Genomic DNA, 20,655 nt, shown 5'->3' with positions numbered 1-20,655 from the left:
GACAGCTACATGTAAAAGAATGAAATTAGAACACTCCCTAACACCACACACAAAAATAAACTCAAAATGGATTAAAGACCTAAATGTAAGGCCAGATACTATAAAACTCTTAGAGGAAAACATAGGCAGAACACTCTCTGACATAAATAGCAGCAAGATCTTCTTTGATCCACCTCTTAAGAGTAATGAAAATGAAAACAAAAATAAACAATTAAACTTAAATACTAATTAAACTTAAAAGCTTTTGCATAGCAAAGGAAACCATAAACAAAACGAAAAGACAACCCTTAGAATGGGAGAAAATATTTGCAAAGAAAGTGACTGACCAGGGATTAATCTCCAAAATATACAAACAGCCCAGGTAGCACAATATGAAAAAAACAAACAACATAATCAAAAAATGGGTGGAAGATCTAAATAGACATTTCTCCAAGAATGACATACAGATGGCCAAAAAGCACATGAAAATATGCTCAACATTGCTAGTTATTAAAGAAATGCAAATCAAAACTACAATGAGATATCACCTCACACCAGTCAGAATGGCCATCATCAAAAAATCTACAAACAATAAGTGCTGGAGAGGGTGTGGAGAGAAGGGAACCCTCCTACACTGTTGGTGGGAATGTAATGTAAATTGGTATAGGCACTATGGAGAACACTATGGAGGTTCCTTAAAAAACTAAAAATAGAACTACCATATGACCCAGTAATCCCACTCCTGGGCATATATCCAGAGAAAAACATAATTTGAAACGATACATTCACCCCAATGTTCACTGCAGCACTATTTACCATAGCCAGGACATGGAAGCAACCTAAATGTCCATCAACAGATGAATGGATAAAGATGTTGTATGACAAACTCCTGGGGCTGCCGTGAGGATGTCGCGACCGCCCCTCAGCCCCGATGCCACCAGGGCACAGCCCACAGCTCCCCTGCCTGAGGTGTACATGGGCAGGATCCGGCCTCTCCCTTCCCCTCCCCTCCCAGATTTTATCATGTGGGCAACCTGATGCAACTGGTTCTGCCTGGATGGACAGCCTGAGACGGCCCCACCACCCCATGAAGCCAGGATACAGGCTTATTCTAACCCTGGGTACAGCTCCTTCCCTTCCCCCACGGTCTCGGAACCAAGCTGCAAGGCCTGTGGGGCCCACTGCACAAGCATGGCCAGGAAGGCCAATGGCCATGTGTCTCAGGACCAAGAGGAACCCGTCTACCTGGAGAGCACAGCCAGAGCACCTACTGAGGGTGGACGCAGTCCGTCGACTCAGAGGACAACTGAGGCTGGAGGGCCTCTCTGTCTGACCTGACCAACCGGAGGACATTGAAGGTCTAACTGTGCGGCATCTCAAAGAGATCCTGGCTCACAACTTCATCAACTACAAGGGCTGCTGTGAGAAGTGGGAGCTGATGGTGACGTGGCTGTACAAGAGTCAGAAGGGACTCCAGCGGCTGATGTGTGGTGCTGAAGACCAAAACAGGGGAACAGGGGAGCAGTGCCATCCAGCCTGGAGGAGAAACTGTGTCGGATCTGCACGGACTCGCCCATCAACTGTGTTCTGCTGGAGTGCAGCCACATGGTCACCTGTACCAAGTGTGGCAAGTGCATGAACCAGTGTCCCATCTGCCGGCAGTACGTGATCTGAGCTGTGCATGTCTTCTGATCCTGAGGGCTTCTACTAGCTTCTTCAGTGCTTTACAGGGACATAGCTCGAGATGTCTGGGTCCACAGTTAGCCAGTTTATAGAGGGGCAGGCTAACAAGAAAATCTGCAGTGTTCCCAAGACCAGGGCAAGCAAAGATGCTGTGTCACCTCTGGGCATGCCTGTCTTGCTTCAGAGGTGCACCTTGTGTCTGGCAGAGGCCGAGGCCAGTGGGAACTGGTACAGATCACACAGGCAAGTCCCTGTTTCAATGATCTTGGGGTGATGATAGTAAGTGATGAAGAGAGGACTTTCTGGAATTTGGACCATATCTTCCTCCCTTCCTCTGAGAACCTAAACAGTTTCACCCTTCTTCCTGTAGCCCGCCCATCCCCCTGAGCTGCGTGCCTCTGTTTCACCCACCAGAAGTCCTGGTAGAAATGGCTCTCTTCTTCCCCAGCACATCTGGATTCATTTCTGGTCCCTCCAGCTTTCTGTGCTTTAACCAACCTTTGCTAAAGTCTGTTGCTGCATTACCTAAAATCCATGTGTTTCTTCAGACCAAAAAGGCGTTAGCTTACGAGACCAGTAGTGATCCTCCCTAGGACAGAATTTGGACCAGTAAACTCATTTCTGGTGAGAAATGAAACACAAATGCTACTGAAAAAAACTTGAAGTCATTAAGAGTTGTTTCCTTAAGTGCTGGGATTGGAAGCTATCAGTCTCCTGACCTGCCCTTGGCAGTCAACAAAGCATCTGGCTTTCAAACTGCTGGGAAATTCCAGCCTCTGTGCAAGACATGGTGCGTGGATCATCTCTGCGTCTTCTCTTGAGGCCTGACTTTGTGCCATCCTTAATTTTAGCTTATGAGAAAAGGGAAAGCGTTGGGTGGAAGTAATGGCTTTCTGCTTGGCTTGACTTCTCCGACAGCCTTAAACCACTTTCCCCTGAGCATGAGGTCCCTCCTTCCCATGGAGGTTTTAAACATGGTCTCACTGAAGGCACAGAGACATAGGCAAAGAGCCTCACTCTTCTCTAGCCAGACTTCTTATGAAGTTCCTGGAGACTGAGTACGTAAGACACAGCACCTAAGAGGTATCAGAAGGTACTGAGGGCTTCCCTGGTGGGGCAGTGGTTGAGAATCTGCCTGCCAATGCAGGGGACACGGGTTTGAGCCCTGGTCTGGGAAGATCCCACATGCCGTGGAGCAACAAGGCCCGTGAGCCACAACTACTGAGCCTGCGCGTCTGGAGCCTGTGCTCCGCAACAAGAGAGGCCGCGATAGTGAGAGGCCCGCGCACCGCGATGAAGAGTGGTCCCGCTTGCCGCAACTAGAGAAAGCCCTCGCACAGAAACGGAGACCCAACACAGCCATAAATAAATAAATAAATAAATAAAGACACGTTCTAAAAAAAAAAAAAAGGTACTGAATGAGGCTGGATTCAGCCCTTGAGCAGACAGCTAGAAGTCTTAGTTCCCCAGGTTGGTGGGGACTCCCTACTCCCATTTCCTTTCTCAGCCTACTGATTTAGGGTCAGGAAGAAGCATTCTCTAAGCCCTTTAGGAAGGGCCATACAATGAACAGGTGATGTTTTTGAGCCCTCCTAGGGTCTTTTCACCACTAGAAGAGCTTAAGTTTGCTGGAGAAGCTTAGCCAAGCACAAACATACATACTATGTACTATCAGAAAAGCTGTATGTGCCCCCATTACCACTGGATGAGCTATGCAAACCCTTAAACACCTGAGAGCCTTGGCAGTCACCCCCACCCCTTGCAGCCAAGATCTCTCAGACTAGAAGAACCAATCATGACTTTGGAAAGCAGTGAGAAACCTCTAAGGGGACCTGTTTATTGGTACAGACATGCTTAATGCTTTCTCTCCATCAACCACTAATCCCTTTTTGGGGGAGTGAAATAATTTTATAAAGTGGCTGTCAGCTCAACACTGGATCCCTTACCTTGACATTATACCAAGTCCTGGATGATTCTTGGCTACAGCCTTTGTAGAAACCGGGGGAATCAAGAGATTTCCCTGTAAAGACATCATCTTTCACCTTTCTGCTGGACAGTAAATACTACAGTTTACAGTGCCTACCAGTTTAACGAAGGATTCAGCTACTCAATCCCTCTGCGAAACAGGTCTACATATATGCAGCTCAGTTACAACCCAGCAATAACTTCAGGGTAGAAGCTGGCTGTCTCCCTACTTAAAACTTGCTTTCTCTGCTGAGGCCTTACCTCTCCCTACCTCCCAATTTCCCTCTTACACATGAGTTAATAATATCCTGATGGTTGGTTTGTAACCTCAGCAAGAATTAGAACTGATGTCATTTACTCATTTTGGAGAAAGAACTTGCCTTGAAGTCTTCTAACCTCTTTTGGTGAAGGTTTCCATTTAGGAAAAAAAGGTGCCCCTGCCTTTTTTGTATCTTATTACTACACCAAATAAAAGTTGGGGATTCTAAGATCCCAATTCAGCTACTATCTAACCTAGGTAAAAAACTTGATTTTTACCCTTGAATGCTCTCTCCTGCCCCTCATGGATCGTTGGTCTTAATTATGATGGAAACATCTAATTCTTCCATTATTCCACGGCTTTTGCTGTGATTGTTCTGAGATTTCAGTTGAGACTTGTTTTAAAAGACATGGACAGCTAACTGGTTCATAATACATTGGAATAGCTGGATTCAAACTAGTAAGAATAAGCTGTACAGGAATTAGTGCTCAATATACATTGTATAAATTTGTTGAAATCTTAAAAAAAAAAAAAGTACATATATACAATGGACTATTACTCAGCCATAAAAAAGAATGAAATAATGTCATTTGCAGCAACATGGATGGACCTAGAGATTGTCATACTGAGTGAAGTAAGTCAGACAGAGAAAGACAAATATCATATGATATCACTTATACGCAGAATCTTAAAAAAAAATGGTACAAATGAACTTATTTACAAAACAGAAATAGAGTCACAGATGTAGAAAACAGACTTATGGTTACCAGGGTGGGGAAGTGGCAGGGGGTTGGGGAGAGATAAATTGGGAGACTGGGATTGACATATACACACTACTATATATAAAATAGATAACAAGGACCTACTGTATAGTACAGGGAGCTCTCCTCAATACTATGTAATGACCTATATGGAAAAAGAATCTCAAAAAGGGTGGATGTATGTATAACTGATTGCTGCACAGCAGAAACTAACACAACATTGCAAATCAACTATACTACAATAAAAATTTTAAATAAATAAATAAATAGACAAATAAATAAAGTTAAGGGGAAAAAAAAAAAAAGAAACCAGAGTTCCACATGGGCCAATTGTGGGTCACACTTTAATAGCCACTCTGAGGCATCAGGTAGGACACCCAGTAAGCGTGAGATTCACGTTGCAGTGGGAAAATGGAGGTCAGTGGTTTAAAGTGGGGAAGTAAGTCATCCCCTTACTGTGAAGACACGACTACATCAGAAAACAGCAGCAAGTAAGCCAAGCAGAAACTCCTCTCTGCACCCTGGGCACTGCCGTCCCAGGGCAGCCACTCCTCCCCTGAGCTCGTGAGGGCTATGGTGGGGAGAGGGGGCTGCCAATGCCATCGTGGGGCCGAAGCTGTGGAGATGTGCTACCCCGGCATAAAATGGTACTGGGGGTCCTCCAGCTGGCACCCCTGAGCACAGAGGTACACTTGGGAGGGCTCAAGTGGGTGTGAGCAGTGCACGTGCCTCCACTCACAGACACCGCCACTCCACCTGGCCCCAGGAGATTCCCACCCTGAGACATGCCCCCAAGCCAACATGGTAAGACCATTCCCAGAGCCCACTTGCCCCTTCAGCCACCCCAGACACTGAGAAGCCTCCTTTCCAGGCCTGACCAAGCAGGCTCAGAGGGGTGCGGACAGCCCAGAGGCAGCCTGGAGCATCCTGCCCTTGGGTGATGGATGAACTACCTCTAGATCTATACGGTTTGGAATCTCATCCAGGGCCTGGTGGAAGCTGGGCCTCTGCTCAGCACAGAGGCAGGCGCAGGACTCACTTCTACCCACCCTCAGTCCTCAGGAGGGCTCCTGATGCTCCAGCCACAAAGCCACCAGGAGAGGACAGCCAGCCTGAGCATAGGACCCTCCACAGGAAGCATGATGGGCTGGGAACACCTGGGCTGCAGCAGCGTGCCCCACCATGCCTGCAGCTCTGGGAGGCCCACATATACTTGGGGACCCTCCAAGGGGGTATTCTTTCAACTGGGCCACCCTAGGAAGTGGGGGCTGGCCTACAGGGTGCAGCAGATAAACAGAGGCCCTGTACAGGACTGCAGGGACATCCAGGGCTACTTAGTGGATGTGGGCCACCATTCTGGCACAGATGCAGTTAGGGCCACAAGGCCACTCTCAGAGGTTCTGATGTGGAGAGGACCCTTGATTTTCTCGGACCGCAACAGAGCCAGACCCACGTCCCCCAGGCCTGCCCTGTACTTGCCGGCTGCCTGCCCCGACTTGGTGAGCACAGAGGTGCCAGGGGCAATGCTGCCCACAGGGAGGGGCCCTGAGAGCTGTACTGGGAAGAGGCGCTTTCGGATGACACCCATGTGATGGGTGCGAGCCGTCAGCTCCTGGCCGATGTAGCAGCCCTTGGTGAAGCTGATGCCATTCATGAAGGCCAGGTTAGACTCCAGCGGTAGGGCTACTCCTGGGGGCAGGTCGTGGACCCCCTCGGGAACGCCTGTAGAGGTAGAGGGAGGCTTGGTGAGATCTAAGGTGTCCTCCAGAGCTGGGGGCTCAACCAAGAGTGGCCGGGGGTACTGGCCTGTAGGAGTCCCACCATCTGACCCGCCACAATCCTCTGGGTCCCTCCTCGACCCCGTTCTTGTCCCTCCCCATCCTCCAGGTCCCTACTCCAGCCCTCCACTCTGGTCCCTGGGTGAGCACCTTGGTCTGGCCCTCAATACTACCCACTAAAGACGAAGACTCTACACCTGACCCCAGATCTCTGCTCTCTCCCCAGGCTCCTCCCAGTGCCTGGGCTCACCACACAGTTTCCCCAGGGCTCTGTGTCACACCCCTCTGGTCCCTTCCCATCCCACCCTGTCCTTCCCCCGACATCCAGCACCACCCCTCTACCCCCGACCCTTCCCCAGGTCCAACCCCATGTCCATACCTTGCTGGTACCGGTGTCGGTGATAATCCTGGAGGTCCCCAAGACGGCCCCCGGGCACCAGGGCTGAGCCCTCATCCTGGGAGAGGAGCCGCCAGCCCATGCGAGCAGTCCGGGGATCACGGGTGAGGATGGTGGTGCACTCGGCCTTCTCCTGAAGCAGCACAGCCCTGCCGGCCTCCTCAGGGGCACAGGGCAGCACGGCCCACACGCGCAGCTCGGGGCATGGCTCCACGGTGACCCTCCGCCGGATCTTGTGCAGCACCAGGTGCCTCTGCAGCGCATCCAGCACTGAGCTGTCACACTCCAGGAGGAAAGTGGGCTGCTCGTGGGAGTCCTCAGGGAGCCTGCGGGGAGAGGAAGGGGTGCATGGGGGCGGGCAGGGCACACCGTGGGAAGTGCACGGAGTCAGGCCGCGGCCACACGTGGCTGTGCCTCCCAAGTGCACCTCGGTCCACCTAGTAAAGCTGCACAGCACAGCACGTGCTGGAGACCTCATGGCCACCACCCCTCCCTGCCCAGGGTGGAAACCCCAGGAAAGTCTGGCAGGTGGAGGAGAGGGCTTGGCCCAACAGGTGGGAAGCAGGGCCCTGGGACCACAGTGGTGTCCGGTGCGCAAGGTGAGGCGGAAAGGCACAGACGGCCACACTGAAGTCCAGGATTTGCCTCCTCCAGCCCTGAGAAGCCACTGAGAAGCCAAGGGTCCTAAGGCAGGGCGCACAATGGATTTCAGGAGGGATGTGGGCAGGCAGGAAGAGCTGGGAGGACAGCAGACAGCTGACGCAGGTGAGATGCATGGTGAGGCCACACCCTGCCCATGCCCACCTCCCACCTCCCCTAGGGAAGCTCTGCAACCTGATCAGGGCGCCAGAACCATCCTAACCCTCACTTCAGGCAGCCCACATCCACTGGAATGACCCCAGATCCTGGTGTCATTGACGGATGGATGATGGGGCCCTTACAGACAGATGAGCACAGAGGAGAGGCCAGGGCACCCTCAGACATGGTGGAGGGACCCTAAGTGGAGACATGCAGGACCCAGAGGAGTACATGGCTGGAGTCCTGGTTATAGATGTGGCTTGAGCAAGGACCCACAGCTGGATGGGAGCTGAGACACAGAAGCGGGTAAGACCTTCCAGGAGCACGTATAAGAGAGAAAGGTCATCAGCTGGTACCCCAGACCCCTCTTCCAGAACCCATCAGCTGTGCCCCCAACCCCCTCCCCAGGCAGGAGAGGGTTAAGTGCTGCCCTGGAGCAGCCAGTCACCCCCCGAGGAAAGAGCTACAGAAGCTTGCTTGGTGGGTTCACCTTACAGCACAAACGCTGTCATGTCCATGCACATAACTATCAGCCATGGGTCCAGTAAGGACAGGCACAAGCATGTGGAGAAAGCGGAACACCGCAGGCGGCAGCAGCAAGTCAGGTTAGCGCCTCACCTTCCAAACAGTCCTCAAAGAAGGTCAGAAATGAGATCAGCTGAGGGGTGGGAAAAGGATCATTTACGGACGGAATTAAAATGCCAGAAAAAAACAGAAGAGTTCAAAGGCGCTGCCTCAGATAACCACATGGAAAGAAGTTCAAAGTCACTTATCATGAAGCAAAGGCAAATTAAAACCATGATGAGATACCAGGGCACAAGTATCAGAAATAAGAACATCCAAGGCAGTGAGGATGCAGAGAAGCTGGGTCATTCAGCCTTGCTGGTGGGCATGTAAATGGAACAGACATTCTGGAAAATGGTTTGCAGTCCTTTATGAAACTAAACATGCAGCTACCACACAACCCAGCCATTGTACTCCTGGGTATTTATCCTAGAAAACACCCCAGGTGTTCACATAAAACCTGTGCATGAACGTTAGAGGCAGTTTTATTCTTAACAGCCAAGAAATGAAACCAAAATATCCTTCAGTTGGTGAATGGTTAAACAAACTGTGGTCCATTCCCTCAATGGAATACTACTCAGCAGGGAAAAGGAACAGACTACTGATGAAGCCAAAGGGCATCAAGGTGAGTGAAACCCAATCTCAGAAGACTGTTTGTACGATATTCCTGAAATGACACGATCATAAAGATGGAGAGTGAGCAGGGCTGCGGGGATGAGAAGGGCAGTATGCCCACAGAGGGCAGAAGGGAGCCTGATGGTAATGGAACAGCTCTGTCTTGATCGAGGTTACACAGCTGTGATCAAATCACAGCTGCATGCATGAGAGCACATGGAAATCTGGGAGAACCTGAGTGTGCCCTGTGGCTGGCCCATGTCCATCCCCTGATTGTGACCCTGGACTATAGGAGGCAAGATGATGCTACTGCAGGAACTGGGTGAAGGGTATATGGGACATCCCTGTTCATTTTTTTGTGGCTTCCTGTAAATCTATAATTATTTCGAAATAAAAAGTTAAAAAGAAAGAAGAAAAAGGAGCTGTCTCTGGAGAAGATTGGTCCATGCCGGTGAGAAGGAAGACAGCAGTCAGTCAACTTTCATCAAAAGCCTTTTAGGGCCTCCCTGGTGGCGCAGTGGTTGAGAATCTGCCTGCTAATGCAGGGGACACGGGTTCGAGCCCTGGTCTGGGAAGATCCCACATGCCGCGGAGCAACTAGGCCCGTGAGCCACAATTACTGAGCCTGTGCGTCTGGAGCCTGTGCTCCGCAACAAGAGAGGCCGCGATAGTGAGAGGCCCGCGCACCGCAATGAAGAGTGGCCCCCGCTTGCCTCAACTGGAGAAAGCCCTCACACAGAAACGAAGACCCAACACAGCCAAAAATAAAATAATAAATAAATATAAATAAATTTTTTTTAAAAACCTTTTAATGTTATTAGGTTTTTTAACCATGGGCAGGTACATTTTTATTTTTTAAATCTCCGATAAAGGAAGCAGACAGAAACAGTATGAAATACTGGCAAGGGGAGGAATTGGGCATGGGTGGATAGAATGTGAGGTCGTAGGGGAGAGTAAACCTCGGAGGGAAGAGGGAGAGATGTGGGTAAAGCCACACCCAAGGAGGGAGGAGGCCCAGCATGGGGAGGGTCCCGAGAAGGGCTGGTGAAGGGACCACCAGGATGCCGGGGTAGACAGGCCCCAGGCTGATGCCCCCGTCTCACTCATGGGGCGGATGTTCCACGGGATTCAAGACAAATTGGGTGGGGCAGGGCCAGGTTCTGGGCTCAGACACTGTCTGAGCTACCTGTGCAAATGGCCATGTGCCATTCAGCCCCTCAGGACCAACAAAGCTGCCATGCACCCCTGCTCCCCACCACCCCAAATCAGACTGCCTGCTGCCCCTGATGCAGCTGAGTAATGGGGGACAGGTCAGAAGAAGAAGGGGTGAAGTAGGGTGAGCCTATGCTCGGGGCAGCTTTCTTGGCCGGCATGGCCAGTGCGTGGGCTGGAGCACTCTCTGTGGGCCATCCTGGGCACTGCTGAGCGCTGAGAGCACCCCTGGGCCCAGCCCACTAGATGCAAGGAGCATCCATGCCTGAATGACAACCACAAATATCCCCAGACGTCGCAAAGTGCCCCTGAGTAGAGCTGCCAGATAAAACGCAGGATGTCCAGTCAAATTTGAATTTCAGAAAACAGTGAATAATGTCTTTAGTATATGTATTTCCCAAACACTGCATAGGTCACCTCCTAAAAAGTCACCCGTGTCTGTTTGAGATTTACCTGGGCAACCCTCAATTTTATTTGCTAAGCCTGGAAGCCCCTCCTAGGGGCACAACCGCAGCAGCAGGAAAAGGAAGGTCAAGGGGCACCTGCAGCCTCCCCAGCCGGCCTGGCGGGCAGGACTTGGATATAGCATGTGGTGGCAGTGCAATCCCAGGTGTCCATCCTCACCCACCCTCCTGCCCAGGATGCAGGCTGTGTGAAAACCCAAAAAGGGAGGGTCAAGCCCACCGAACCCCTCACCCAGAACGCCCAGAGTGCCCTCCTCCAGCAGCCCAATGCCCTGCACAGTACCTGACACCCCGGTACCCACCACCCCCATAAACACAGGGACCTCACTCCTCGAGTGCAGCCCTGGACCCAGCTCTGCCCAGGGCCAGGGTCTTCACACATAAACAGATCCCCTCAGGGGCACTGCAGGTACCAGGTCATGAGGCATGGGCAGGCATGGGGCACAAGGGGGCTAGCAGGTAAGGGACACACAGGTGCACAGAGACCAGACCCAAATGCCTGTCAAGGAGTGGCGACACTCACCAGGGGCCTTGGGCTGCTGCAGGACTGTACATGGAGGACCCTGTCAGGCTGGCATGCTCCAAGTCGCCTAGGGGAATAGCCTACAGTGTGCCCATGGGGGACTGAGTACATGGAGCCCTACACGCTCCCCACAAGGCAGGAAGCAGACAATCCAGGGGCCCACAGAGCACGGCCACAGCAGGAGGGCATTAGAGATGTGGGTTAAATGGAGGCTCAGCGGGGTTGCCATAGGAGCCATGACGTCCTGGGCAGAGATGCACTAGCCCCACTTCCCACCCTCCCTCTGCTGGGTACACACAGACCAGGAACCTGCCGAGACCAGACTCAGCATGGAGCCAGCTGAGATGAGCACCAGGGGAACCAGGCATGGAGAGAAACAAGGGAGCAGTGGACCATCCGAATCCTCACCAGGCAACCTGGCGGGATGGCCCCCAGAGACACCCCCCAGAAACCCGCAGACAGAGACTTCAGTGTGTCCCACAAAAGCCAGAGTAGCCCAGGACCAAAACCTGGAGCATCTCCTCTGCAGCCAGCACTTAAGGCCTCCATCATGAAGACAGAGGCCCAGGAAACAAACACATGGTCAGAACGAGGAAATATTTTCAAAACACAAAGCCTCAGCTGAGAGGATGAGGAGTCAAGCCACAGACTGGGAGAAAAGGTTTGAAAAGTCACATCTGACCAAGGACTGTCACTCAAAATATACAAAACCACTTAAAACTCAAATAAGGAAACAAACAACCTGATTAAAAATGGGCCAAAGACCTCAACAAACACCTCCCCAAAGATAGACAGGTGGCAAACAACATATGAAATGATGCTCCACGTCATATGTCATCGGGGAAAAGCAAATAAAAAAACAACAAGCTACCATTACACACCTATTAGAATGATCAAAATCCAGAACACTGACACCACCAAATGCTGGTGAGGTTATGGAGCAACAGAAAGCCTTCATTCATTGCTGGTGGGAATGCAAAATGGTACAGCCACTTTGGAAGACACTTTGGTGGTTTCCTACAAAACTACACATATTCTTACCTTACAATCCAGCAATCACACTCCCTGGTATTTACCTAAAGGAGATGAAAACTAACCGCCACACAGAAGCCTGTACACAGATGTTTATAGCACCTTTATTCATAATTGCAACAATATGGAAGCAACTGCTGAAGTCCTTCAGTAGATGGATACATAAACTGGTACATCCAAACAATGGACTATTATTCAACACCAAAATGAGCTATCAAGCCCTGAAAAGACATGGAGGACACTTAAATGTATATTACTAAGTGAAAGAAGTCAATCTGAAAAGGCTGCATACTCTAGACTATTATTCTACACTAAAATGAGCTATCAAGCCCTCAAAAGACATGGAGGACACAAATGTATATTACTAAGTGAAAGAAGTCAATCTGAAAAGGCTGCATACTCTATGATTCCAACTACGTGACATTCTGGAAAAAGTGAAACTATGGAGACAGTTCCAGGTCCAAAAAGATCCTTTCAGTGGTTGTGAGGAGAGAGGAGGAAGGGAGGGTTGAATAGGTAGAGCACAGAGGATATTTAGGGGCAGTGAAACTACCATATATATTATAATAGTACATACACATTATTATACATTTGTCCAACTTGTCCAGCAACAGCAGTGAAACCTAATGTGAATTAAGGACTCTTGAGTAATTTTGGTGTTAATGTAGGCTCGTCGATTGTAAATAACATACTACTTTGGAGGAGGAGGTTGATAACGGGGGAGACTATGCATGTGTGGGGGCAGAGAGTATATGAGAAGTCTCTGTACGTTCCCCTAAATTTTGCTATGAACCTAAAATTGGTCTAAAAAGTCTACTTTTTTTTTCTTTTTTTTTTTTTGGCCATGCCACGTGGCTTGCAGGATCTCAGTTCCCTGACTAGAGATTGAACCCAGGCCACGTCAGTGAAAGTTCGGAATCCTAACCACTAGGCCACCAGGGAACTCCCTATAAAGTCTACTCTAAAAACAAAAAGCTTGCTGGTAGGAATGTAAAGTGATACAACTGCTATGGAGAACAGTTGGAGGTTCTGTAAAAAACTAAAAATAGAACTACCATATGACCCAGCAATCCCACTACTGGGCATGTACCCTGAGAAAACCATAATTCAAAAAGAGACATGTACCACAATGTTCACTGCAGCACTATTTACAAGAGCCACGACATGGAAGCAACCTAAATGTCCACTGACAGATGAACAGATAAAGAAGATGTGGCACATATATACAATGGAATATTACTCAGCCATAAAAAGAAACGAAATTGAGTTATCTGTAGTGAGGTGGATGGACCTAGAGTCTGTCATACAGAGTGAAGTAAGTCAGAAAGAGAAAAACAAATAATGTATGCTAACACATATATATGGAATCTTAAAAAAAGAAAAAAAAAAAGGTCATGAAGAACCTAGGGGCAGGACGGTACGCAGACCTACTAGAGAAGGGACTTGAGGACACGGAGAGGGGGAAGGGTAAGCTGGGACAAAGTGAGAGTGGCATGGACATATATACACTACCAAACGTAAAATAGATAGCTAGTGGGAAGCAGCTGCATAGCACAGGGAGATCAGCTCGGTGCTTTGTGACCACCTAGAGGGGTGGGATAGGGAGGGTGGGAGGGAGGGAGACGCAAGAGGGAAGAGATATGGGGATATATGTATTTATACATTTATACATGTATAAAGCTGATTCACTTTGTTATAAAGCAGAAACTAACACACCGTTGTAAAGCAATTATACTCCAATAAAGATGTTTAAAAATAAAAATAAATAAATAAATAAAATTGATTAGTTTGAAAAAAAAAAAAAAGAAACGAAATTGAGTTATTTGTAGTGAGGTGGATGGACCTAGAGTCTGTCATACAGAGTGAAGTCAGAAAGAGAAAAATACCGTATGCTAACACATATATATGGAATCAAAAAGAATGGTACTGATGAACCTAGTGGCAGGGCAGGAATAAAGACACAGACATAGAGAATGGACTTGAGAACACGGAGCGGGGATGGGGAAGCTGGGGCAAAGTGAGAGTAGCATCGACATATATACACTACCGAATGTAAAAATAGATAGCTAGTGGGAAGCAGCAGCATAGCACAGGGAGATCAGCTCGGTGCTTTGCAATGACCAGAGGGGTGGAATAGGGAGGGTGGGAGGGAGGCTCAAGAAGGAGGGGATATGGGGACATGTGTATGCATATGGCTGATTCACTTTGTTGTACAACAGAAACTAACAGTATTGTGAAGCAATTATACGCCAATAAAGATCTATTAAAAAAAACAAAAACAAAAAGCTAAACCTTTGTCTGAGAGATGCTCCTACATCCGGACCAGGGTGCACTGAGGAAGGAACAACTCAAGGATGGGAAACTAGAAGCGTGACAGTTTAAATGAAAAATTCCAGGGAGTTCCCTGGTGGTCTAGTGGTTAGGATTCCAGGCTTTCACTGCCGTGGCCTGAGTTCAATCCCCGGTCCGGGAACTGAACTCCCACAAGCTGCGCAGCATGGCCAAAAAAAAAAAGAAAAAAGAAAAATTCCAGAGAGGATGCAGAGAAAGCACCAGGCAGAGAGCAAGCACGAAGAAAGCAGGAAGGTCCCAGGCTCCCAGGTGGGACAGCCAGTTGCCAGTGTGTCCCTCTCTTCAGAGAGCAGACCTCAGTGAGATCAGATGTGGGTAAAGGGCCAAGAGCAACCAGGAGGGGAAGGATCACATCCCATGAACTAACAGCAGGCATCAGACCAGAACAGAGGCATAGGGATGGGGTGGAATGCCAGCAGGCTTGGCACCCCATGCCCCAGAGCAGAACTGAGAGAGATAAACCTGGACATTGTTTACCAAGCCCCCAGGCCCAAGAGCAGCCATCTGAGGGAGTGTTCTCATGTCTTCTCTCCTCTAACTGCTCAGGAGAAGTGGGGCCACTAACTCAGGCTGTCTCTTTCTGATGGAATGAAGACCCCACCCCACCCCTCAGGGCGGCACTCCCCACAAAGGACTTTGAGTTGGAATCTCAGAAGAGCACCTAGGGTCAGGGGGCATCATCACAGTGCACTCCAATTCCCTCAGCACACAGACAGCAAGTGGCACAGCGATACCCCATTCTCAGGAATTAACAGAGAGAGAAAAACAAACTCCTCTATAGGATAAATCAGGGCATACACAATGTGTGGAAAGAGCCACCACATACATGCTTAATGACAAGAACTGTTGGCCCAGCAGCTAAGCAAAAATGCTTCAGACCTGAGGAAACGTATGAAGAGAAAAAAAACCCCTAGAAACAAAAAAATTTTACACTGTAGAGTGACTTATGAGGATATAAATTCATTATAACAAGAATGCAGAAAGATGTAAAGGCAGACTGGAGACTCAAGTAAGAAAATTTGGGGACCAAAACAACATCATTACAACACTGATAGATTAACTGAAAATTCCTGACACAGAGGGTTTAAGATAATCAAAGAACGCAGTTTCTAAAAGAGATTAAAGCAACTACTGGGAAGGTAATAATTACATAAAACAGATAATGACAACAAACCTTTTCTGTAAAGAACCAGACTGTAAATAATTTAGGTTTGCGGCCACATGGTCTCTACCACATTATTATATTATTAATTATACTTTTGCCATTGGAAAATGAAAGTAGCCACACAGTATACAAACAAATGGGCATGCAGCATTCCAATCAAACTTTACTTATGAAAAGAGTGAGCTGGATCTGCCCAAGGGTCATACTTTACTGACCCCTGTTCCAGAGTCAAACAGCCCACCAAGTGCCCAGCAACATGACGTGAAAGACGACTCAAAATACAACACATCGTCATAACACTTCAAGACATCAGGATGAAAAAGAGCCCCGAAGAGTGTCCAAAGAAAAAGCAGTCACACACAAAGGCTCACAAATAAAAAGACACCAGGCTTCTCGACAGCAATGCCAGTTGTGGCTTCAGTGTTTTCAGGGATGATTTTCAGCCTAGAGTTTTATGCCCAGCCAAGCTATCAGGTGAAACCATTTGAAGGAGTCAAAGGTCCACCTGAAGTATCCTACCTCTCGACAAGCCACTAAAGAGCACACTCCTCCAGCAGGCAGGCACTGAGGAAGATGCAGACAAGAACCCACAATAGAAGAGGGACACTGGAGTTTCCAGGGCGGTTTCAGGCAGAGCAACGACCTGCAACTGCATGAGAGGTTCTAGAAGAACCAAGTCTGAGAAAGCTAAGCAAGTGAAAACCGAAAGCTCTATAGTGCTAAAGGCCACTGACTTGGTTTGCCCTGATAGTCATGATAAAATCAGCATAGACTCATGTAAAACACCAAACGCTAATAATCACTGAATACGGAGAGATTTTGGAGAGAAATGTGTGTACACTGGAGAACTCAGGAAGTAGTGGCACAAGCCAGTCGCGCAGAGGCTGCTCCCTGCAGTGTGGCTCCAGATGCCACGACCCCTTCTCCGTGCAGTGGGTCTGATCAGGATCAGAGGCCAGGCGCAGGGGCGCCCAGGCCCTCCCATGGGTGAGTGTCGCTGGCCCATCCCTGGGTGCAGGCTCCAGCCCACTTAGGGCTGCCCTGCCCCGGTGCCCTCCCCCAGGTGCCCAACCCCAGCCCACCCTGTGTGCGGGTCCCCAAGTTCCCTACCCTGGGCGCGCCTCCCATCCTCAGGTGCCCTCCCCTGGAGGCCCACCTCGGCCCACCCTATGCACAGGTTCCCAGATGTCCCTTCCCCTGGATGCCCTGTCCTGCATGTCCTCTCCTGGATGTCCGTCCTGGGCCATTGGTAGTCCTCCCCTAGGTGCCCCGCCTCTGGGTGTCCTTAGTTCCGCCCCCTGTCCGCCCCTCCCCTGAGAGCCCTCCATGGGAGCCCATCCTCCAAGCCTTCTCATGCCCGCTCCTGGGTGCCCTTCCCCTGGGTGACACCCCCTCCCCTACCCCAGTCCTCCAAAGCCTGTGCCCCAACCCGCTCTCACCCATAGAGAATGACGTCATAGAGGGTGCGTCCCTGGACGTTGAGAAAGTGGGCGTAGCCCGAGCGCGCCGAAGTTGAAGCCTCGCCGGCCGCAGGACCTGGAAGCGGCAGCTCATTGGTCAGCAGACCCAGGAGAAAGGGCGCAGAGTCCGGCCCGCGCACGCGCACCAGGGCGCGCTCGCCCAGTAGGAAGCAGGTCCACGCCGCGCTGCCCGCGAGCTCACCACCCTGACAGCAGGAGCTGTGGGCCAGGCGAAGCCTCGGGGCAGCGCGCAGCCGCCAGCTCCAGGCCCGGCCGCCGCGCCCTGGAGCCGCACCCCTGAGCAGCGCTGCGGCCGCCATCTTGGGGAGGAGTGAGGCGGCGGGAAGGGGCGGCCCGGGCGGCGGCGCGGGCGGGGGCGGGCGCGGGCGCGGGCGCGGGCGCGCCACAACACCTTGGAGGCGGGCGAGCGGAGTGTGCGCGGGGGCGGAGGTGGGGGAGAGGGATGGAGGCGGTGCGGGCGGGCCCCAAAACAGCCCCTGGCGGCGGGCGGGCGAAGCGTGCGCGGGGGCGGGGTGTGCGCGAGCATGCGCGGGCTGGTGCCACAGCAATCCCAGGAGGCGGGCGAGCGTTGCTTGCTTGAGTGGCCAGGGTGAGGGTGGGCGGACCTTGCGCGGGAGCGAGGCCTCGGGCTGTCAGTCCCCCGCACACCTATCCTGAGCTGGCTTCTGCTCCTGCAGTTGGACTCCTCCTCGGGTCTCTGAGAAGTTTCTGCTTGCTTTATAGTGGTGAGGCGCTCATAACCTAAACTTTACCACCTTAACCATTTTTAGATGCACATTTCAGGGGCATTAAGCGCGTTCACACTCTTTTGCAGCCATCCCCATCATCCAGAACTTTCTCATCTTCCCATACGGAAACTCCACCCCCATCAAACGCAGATCCCTATCTACCTCCCCAGCCCCTGGGAACCCCATTCCACTCTGTCTCTATGAACCTGACTCCTCTGGGAAACTCATAGAAGTGGAGTCATGCAGTATTTGTCCTTTTGTGACTGGCTCGTGTCTACCAGGTTCCACCATGATGTAGCATGTGTCAACGTTTTTAAGGGCTGAATGATATTCCATTGTATGTATATACCATATTTGGATTATCCATTCACCCACTGATGGACAGTTGTGTTGCTTCCACCCATTGGCTGTTTTGAATAATGCTGCTATGAAGACGGGTGTACAACTTTGCTTTCAGTTCCTTTGTAGAACAGACACTCCTGTGTATCCTATACTCTCACGTTACCCTTCACGTCTGATCACTAAATGTGTGTGGGGGGGGTTCCCCCACACCACACAATTCTGTGACACCAGCTAGGTGTCTTACAATTTAACTCAATTTTAAATCCATCTACCTGGAGGTAGCATGAGATCCCATGAGACTGCCACATACACTCACACTCTCCCCCCCCCATTCAGATGCAAGTCGAAGTCCAGGTTGTCACCTGTGCTTCTGACCAACCAGCTATATAGATCAGAGGTTCCAACAGCCCTCTCCTTGGGTTCAATTAATTTATTAGAGTGGCTCACAGAACTCAGAGAAACATTTTACCTACCAGATTACTGATTTGTTATGAAAGGATATAACTCAGGAACAGCCAGATGGAAGAGAGCAAAGAGCAAGGTATGTGGGAAGGGGCACAGAGCATCCATGCGCTCTGAGCACACCACACTCTCCCCAAATCTCCATGTGTTCCCCAACCCAGAAGCTCTCCAAACCCAGTCCTTTTGGGATTTTACGGAGGCTTCGTTACCTAGATGTGATTGATTAAATTATTGGCCATTGGCTGTTGATTCAACCTCCAGCCCATCACTCCTCCCCAGAGGTCAAGGGGTGGGGCTGAAAGCGCTAACCCTCTAATCACACGGTTGTTTCTGGCAACCAGCCCCCATCCTTAGGGGCTTTTCAAAAGTCACCTCATTAACATAAACTGGTTGACCAGAACTCCCTAGGGTTTTCCAGGCCCTTGGTCCCCTCCCAGTCGGCTTCCTGGTTGTGAGCAGCCAGGCCTGGAATGCAGTTCCACTGGCCTTTCATGGAAAAGGTCTTCCTCTGTTGGGCCTGTGTTCCTAGGGTGACCCAGCACCTCCCTGCCAGCCCTGTGAGGTCAGGGAGGAAACCATTCGAGGACAACATGGGGTGGGGGGGGGTGCATTCCTCCAGCCTCACATCAGCCCATCCCTTGGCCAGCAGAAAACCTGCTTCCCACCAGCACAGCCTGTGGGAAGGGCCAGCAGGCTGACCCAGGGCCACCCGGAACCTTACCTGATGTTCCCAGTCCAGTGCCAAGCCCAGCCCAGTTGGTCCAGCAGGGCTGCTGCTGCCACCTGGGGCTGTTTAAATGCAAATTAACTCAAATGAAGTCAAATGAAACTTTTAGCTCCTTACTGAATGGGCCACACTGAAATGTCCAGAGCCACACTCAGCTGGTGGCTGCCTCTTGAACAGAGCAGGCAACACCTCCCACCATTCTAGAGTCTGCCAACCAGCACTGCTTCAGGCTCCCTCCTCCAGGAAGGCTTCCCAGATCTCTGCACCAGCCTGGCCAGCCCGACAGCGGGCACCCCTGCATGTGGGCATGGCCTGGCTACTGCTCCTTCTCAGGTCCTCTCACTGCAGCTTCTCGTGCCTACAGGTCTAGGTGGAGGGAGCTGTGGACTGGCCTCAGGATGCTCCCAAGGAACCCCACTCATTGGCCTGGGTCCAGCTGGGGGCATAGGTTACTGCTGGATCCCATCTGCATCTCCTCCCTCTGAGGCCATGGGCCCTGAAGCTGTCGGGAGGGGTGGGGATCTGAGAGCTGGAAAATCAGCAGACATGGGGGTCCCAGACCCTGTTTCCCAGCTGCTGCCAGGCCAGGGGTTGTTTCCTGTTATTCTCTCCTCATGGCCTCCTCCCTTCCCAAAGCCAGAAGAAGGAAGCTGCCCCCATTCTGGGCACCCCCCTCCCTGAAGCCCTCCACGATCTCCCTGAGCAGCCAGTGAGTTGGCTCCAGCCATGGAAACGGATGAGAATGAGACAAGGCCATTCTGTCTGATCCTTCTCCAGCCACTCCCCCGGCCTGGCCCTGCCCCTATACAGACCTGGGTGGGCCCCACACAGCCCGAGGACCCCACCAGGCAGTGAAGCAGGGACGGGGAGGCCGGGGCTCTACCCACCAGCCTGCTCCAGAGCACAGAAGATGGGGGGCGAGGGTCAATGGCTTTGCACCCCAGTTCAGCTCTCCAGCCTCATGGCCATACAGGCACTGAGAGGATTTTTTCAAGTAGTTAAGTGAGCATTAAGTGCCAAGTTTAGTGGTTGGGTTCCACCTCTGAGAGTTAACAGACTTGAGCATATTAGATACTATGTCATAGGTGGGAGATGGACACCCCGTTAGGGTATCGGGGCTCAGGCATGAGATCATGGTTATGGTGGTTCAGAACATCAAGAAATTGGTGTTAGAGGTAGGAACGTGTATGACACAGAGGTTGGCTCCCCTAGCCTGGGATGGCCAGTGACATCAGTTGGGAGGACATGACAGTAAATCCTAAGTCACTGAGGTGGATGGACCTAGAGTCTGTCGTACAGAGTGAAGTAAGTCAGAAAGAGAAAAAGAAATACTGTATGCTAACACATATATATGGAATCTAAGGGAAA

General features: G+C 50.8%; 1 protein-coding gene and 1 pseudogene across 1 annotated transcript; one reads left to right on the top strand and one right to left on the bottom strand.

Annotated features, from left to right (window-relative positions):
- The first annotated feature begins 816 nt into the window (after nucleotides 1-816).
- Nucleotides 817-1,671, top strand: LOC118893559 (annotated as a pseudogene).
- Nucleotides 1,672-4,967: 3,296 nt separating this feature from the next.
- Nucleotides 4,968-17,359, bottom strand: IBA57 (iron-sulfur cluster assembly factor IBA57). Its single transcript, XM_036849236.1, has 3 exons — nucleotides 16,987-17,359; nucleotides 6,805-7,148; nucleotides 4,968-6,369 (listed from the first exon to the last, which is right to left on the bottom strand). Exons 1-3 carry the CDS (start codon nucleotides 17,325-17,327, stop codon nucleotides 5,978-5,980), a joined length of 1,077 nt encoding a protein of 358 aa, XP_036705131.1. The 5' UTR covers nucleotides 17,328-17,359; the 3' UTR covers nucleotides 4,968-5,977.
- Between the last annotated feature and the right edge of the window lie 3,296 nt (nucleotides 17,360-20,655).

The sequence above is a fragment of the Balaenoptera musculus genome, chromosome 3, assembly GCF_009873245.2.
Source record: "Balaenoptera musculus isolate JJ_BM4_2016_0621 chromosome 3, mBalMus1.pri.v3, whole genome shotgun sequence".
NCBI classification, from domain to species: Eukaryota; Metazoa; Chordata; class Mammalia; order Artiodactyla; family Balaenopteridae; genus Balaenoptera; species Balaenoptera musculus.
Note: the sequence above shows the minus strand (reverse complement) of the source record. Positions and strands in the feature narration are given on the sequence as shown.

What these genes read in the sequence shown, in the direction of transcription:
- IBA57 (XM_036849236.1), bottom strand. Translation starts at nt 17,327, where the DNA reads ATGGCGGCCGCAGCGCTGCTCAGGGGTGCGGCTCCAGGGCGCGGCGGC. An exon ending in TATGACGTCATTCTCTATGG is followed by an intron (nt 7,149 to 16,986) that starts GTGAGAGCGGGT and finishes CTCTCCCCGCAG; the next exon opens with GCTCCCTGAGGACTCCCACG. An exon ending in CCGACACCGGTACCAGCAAG is followed by an intron (nt 6,370 to 6,804) that starts GTATGGACATGG and finishes CTACCTCTACAG; the next exon opens with GCGTTCCCGAGGGGGTCCAC.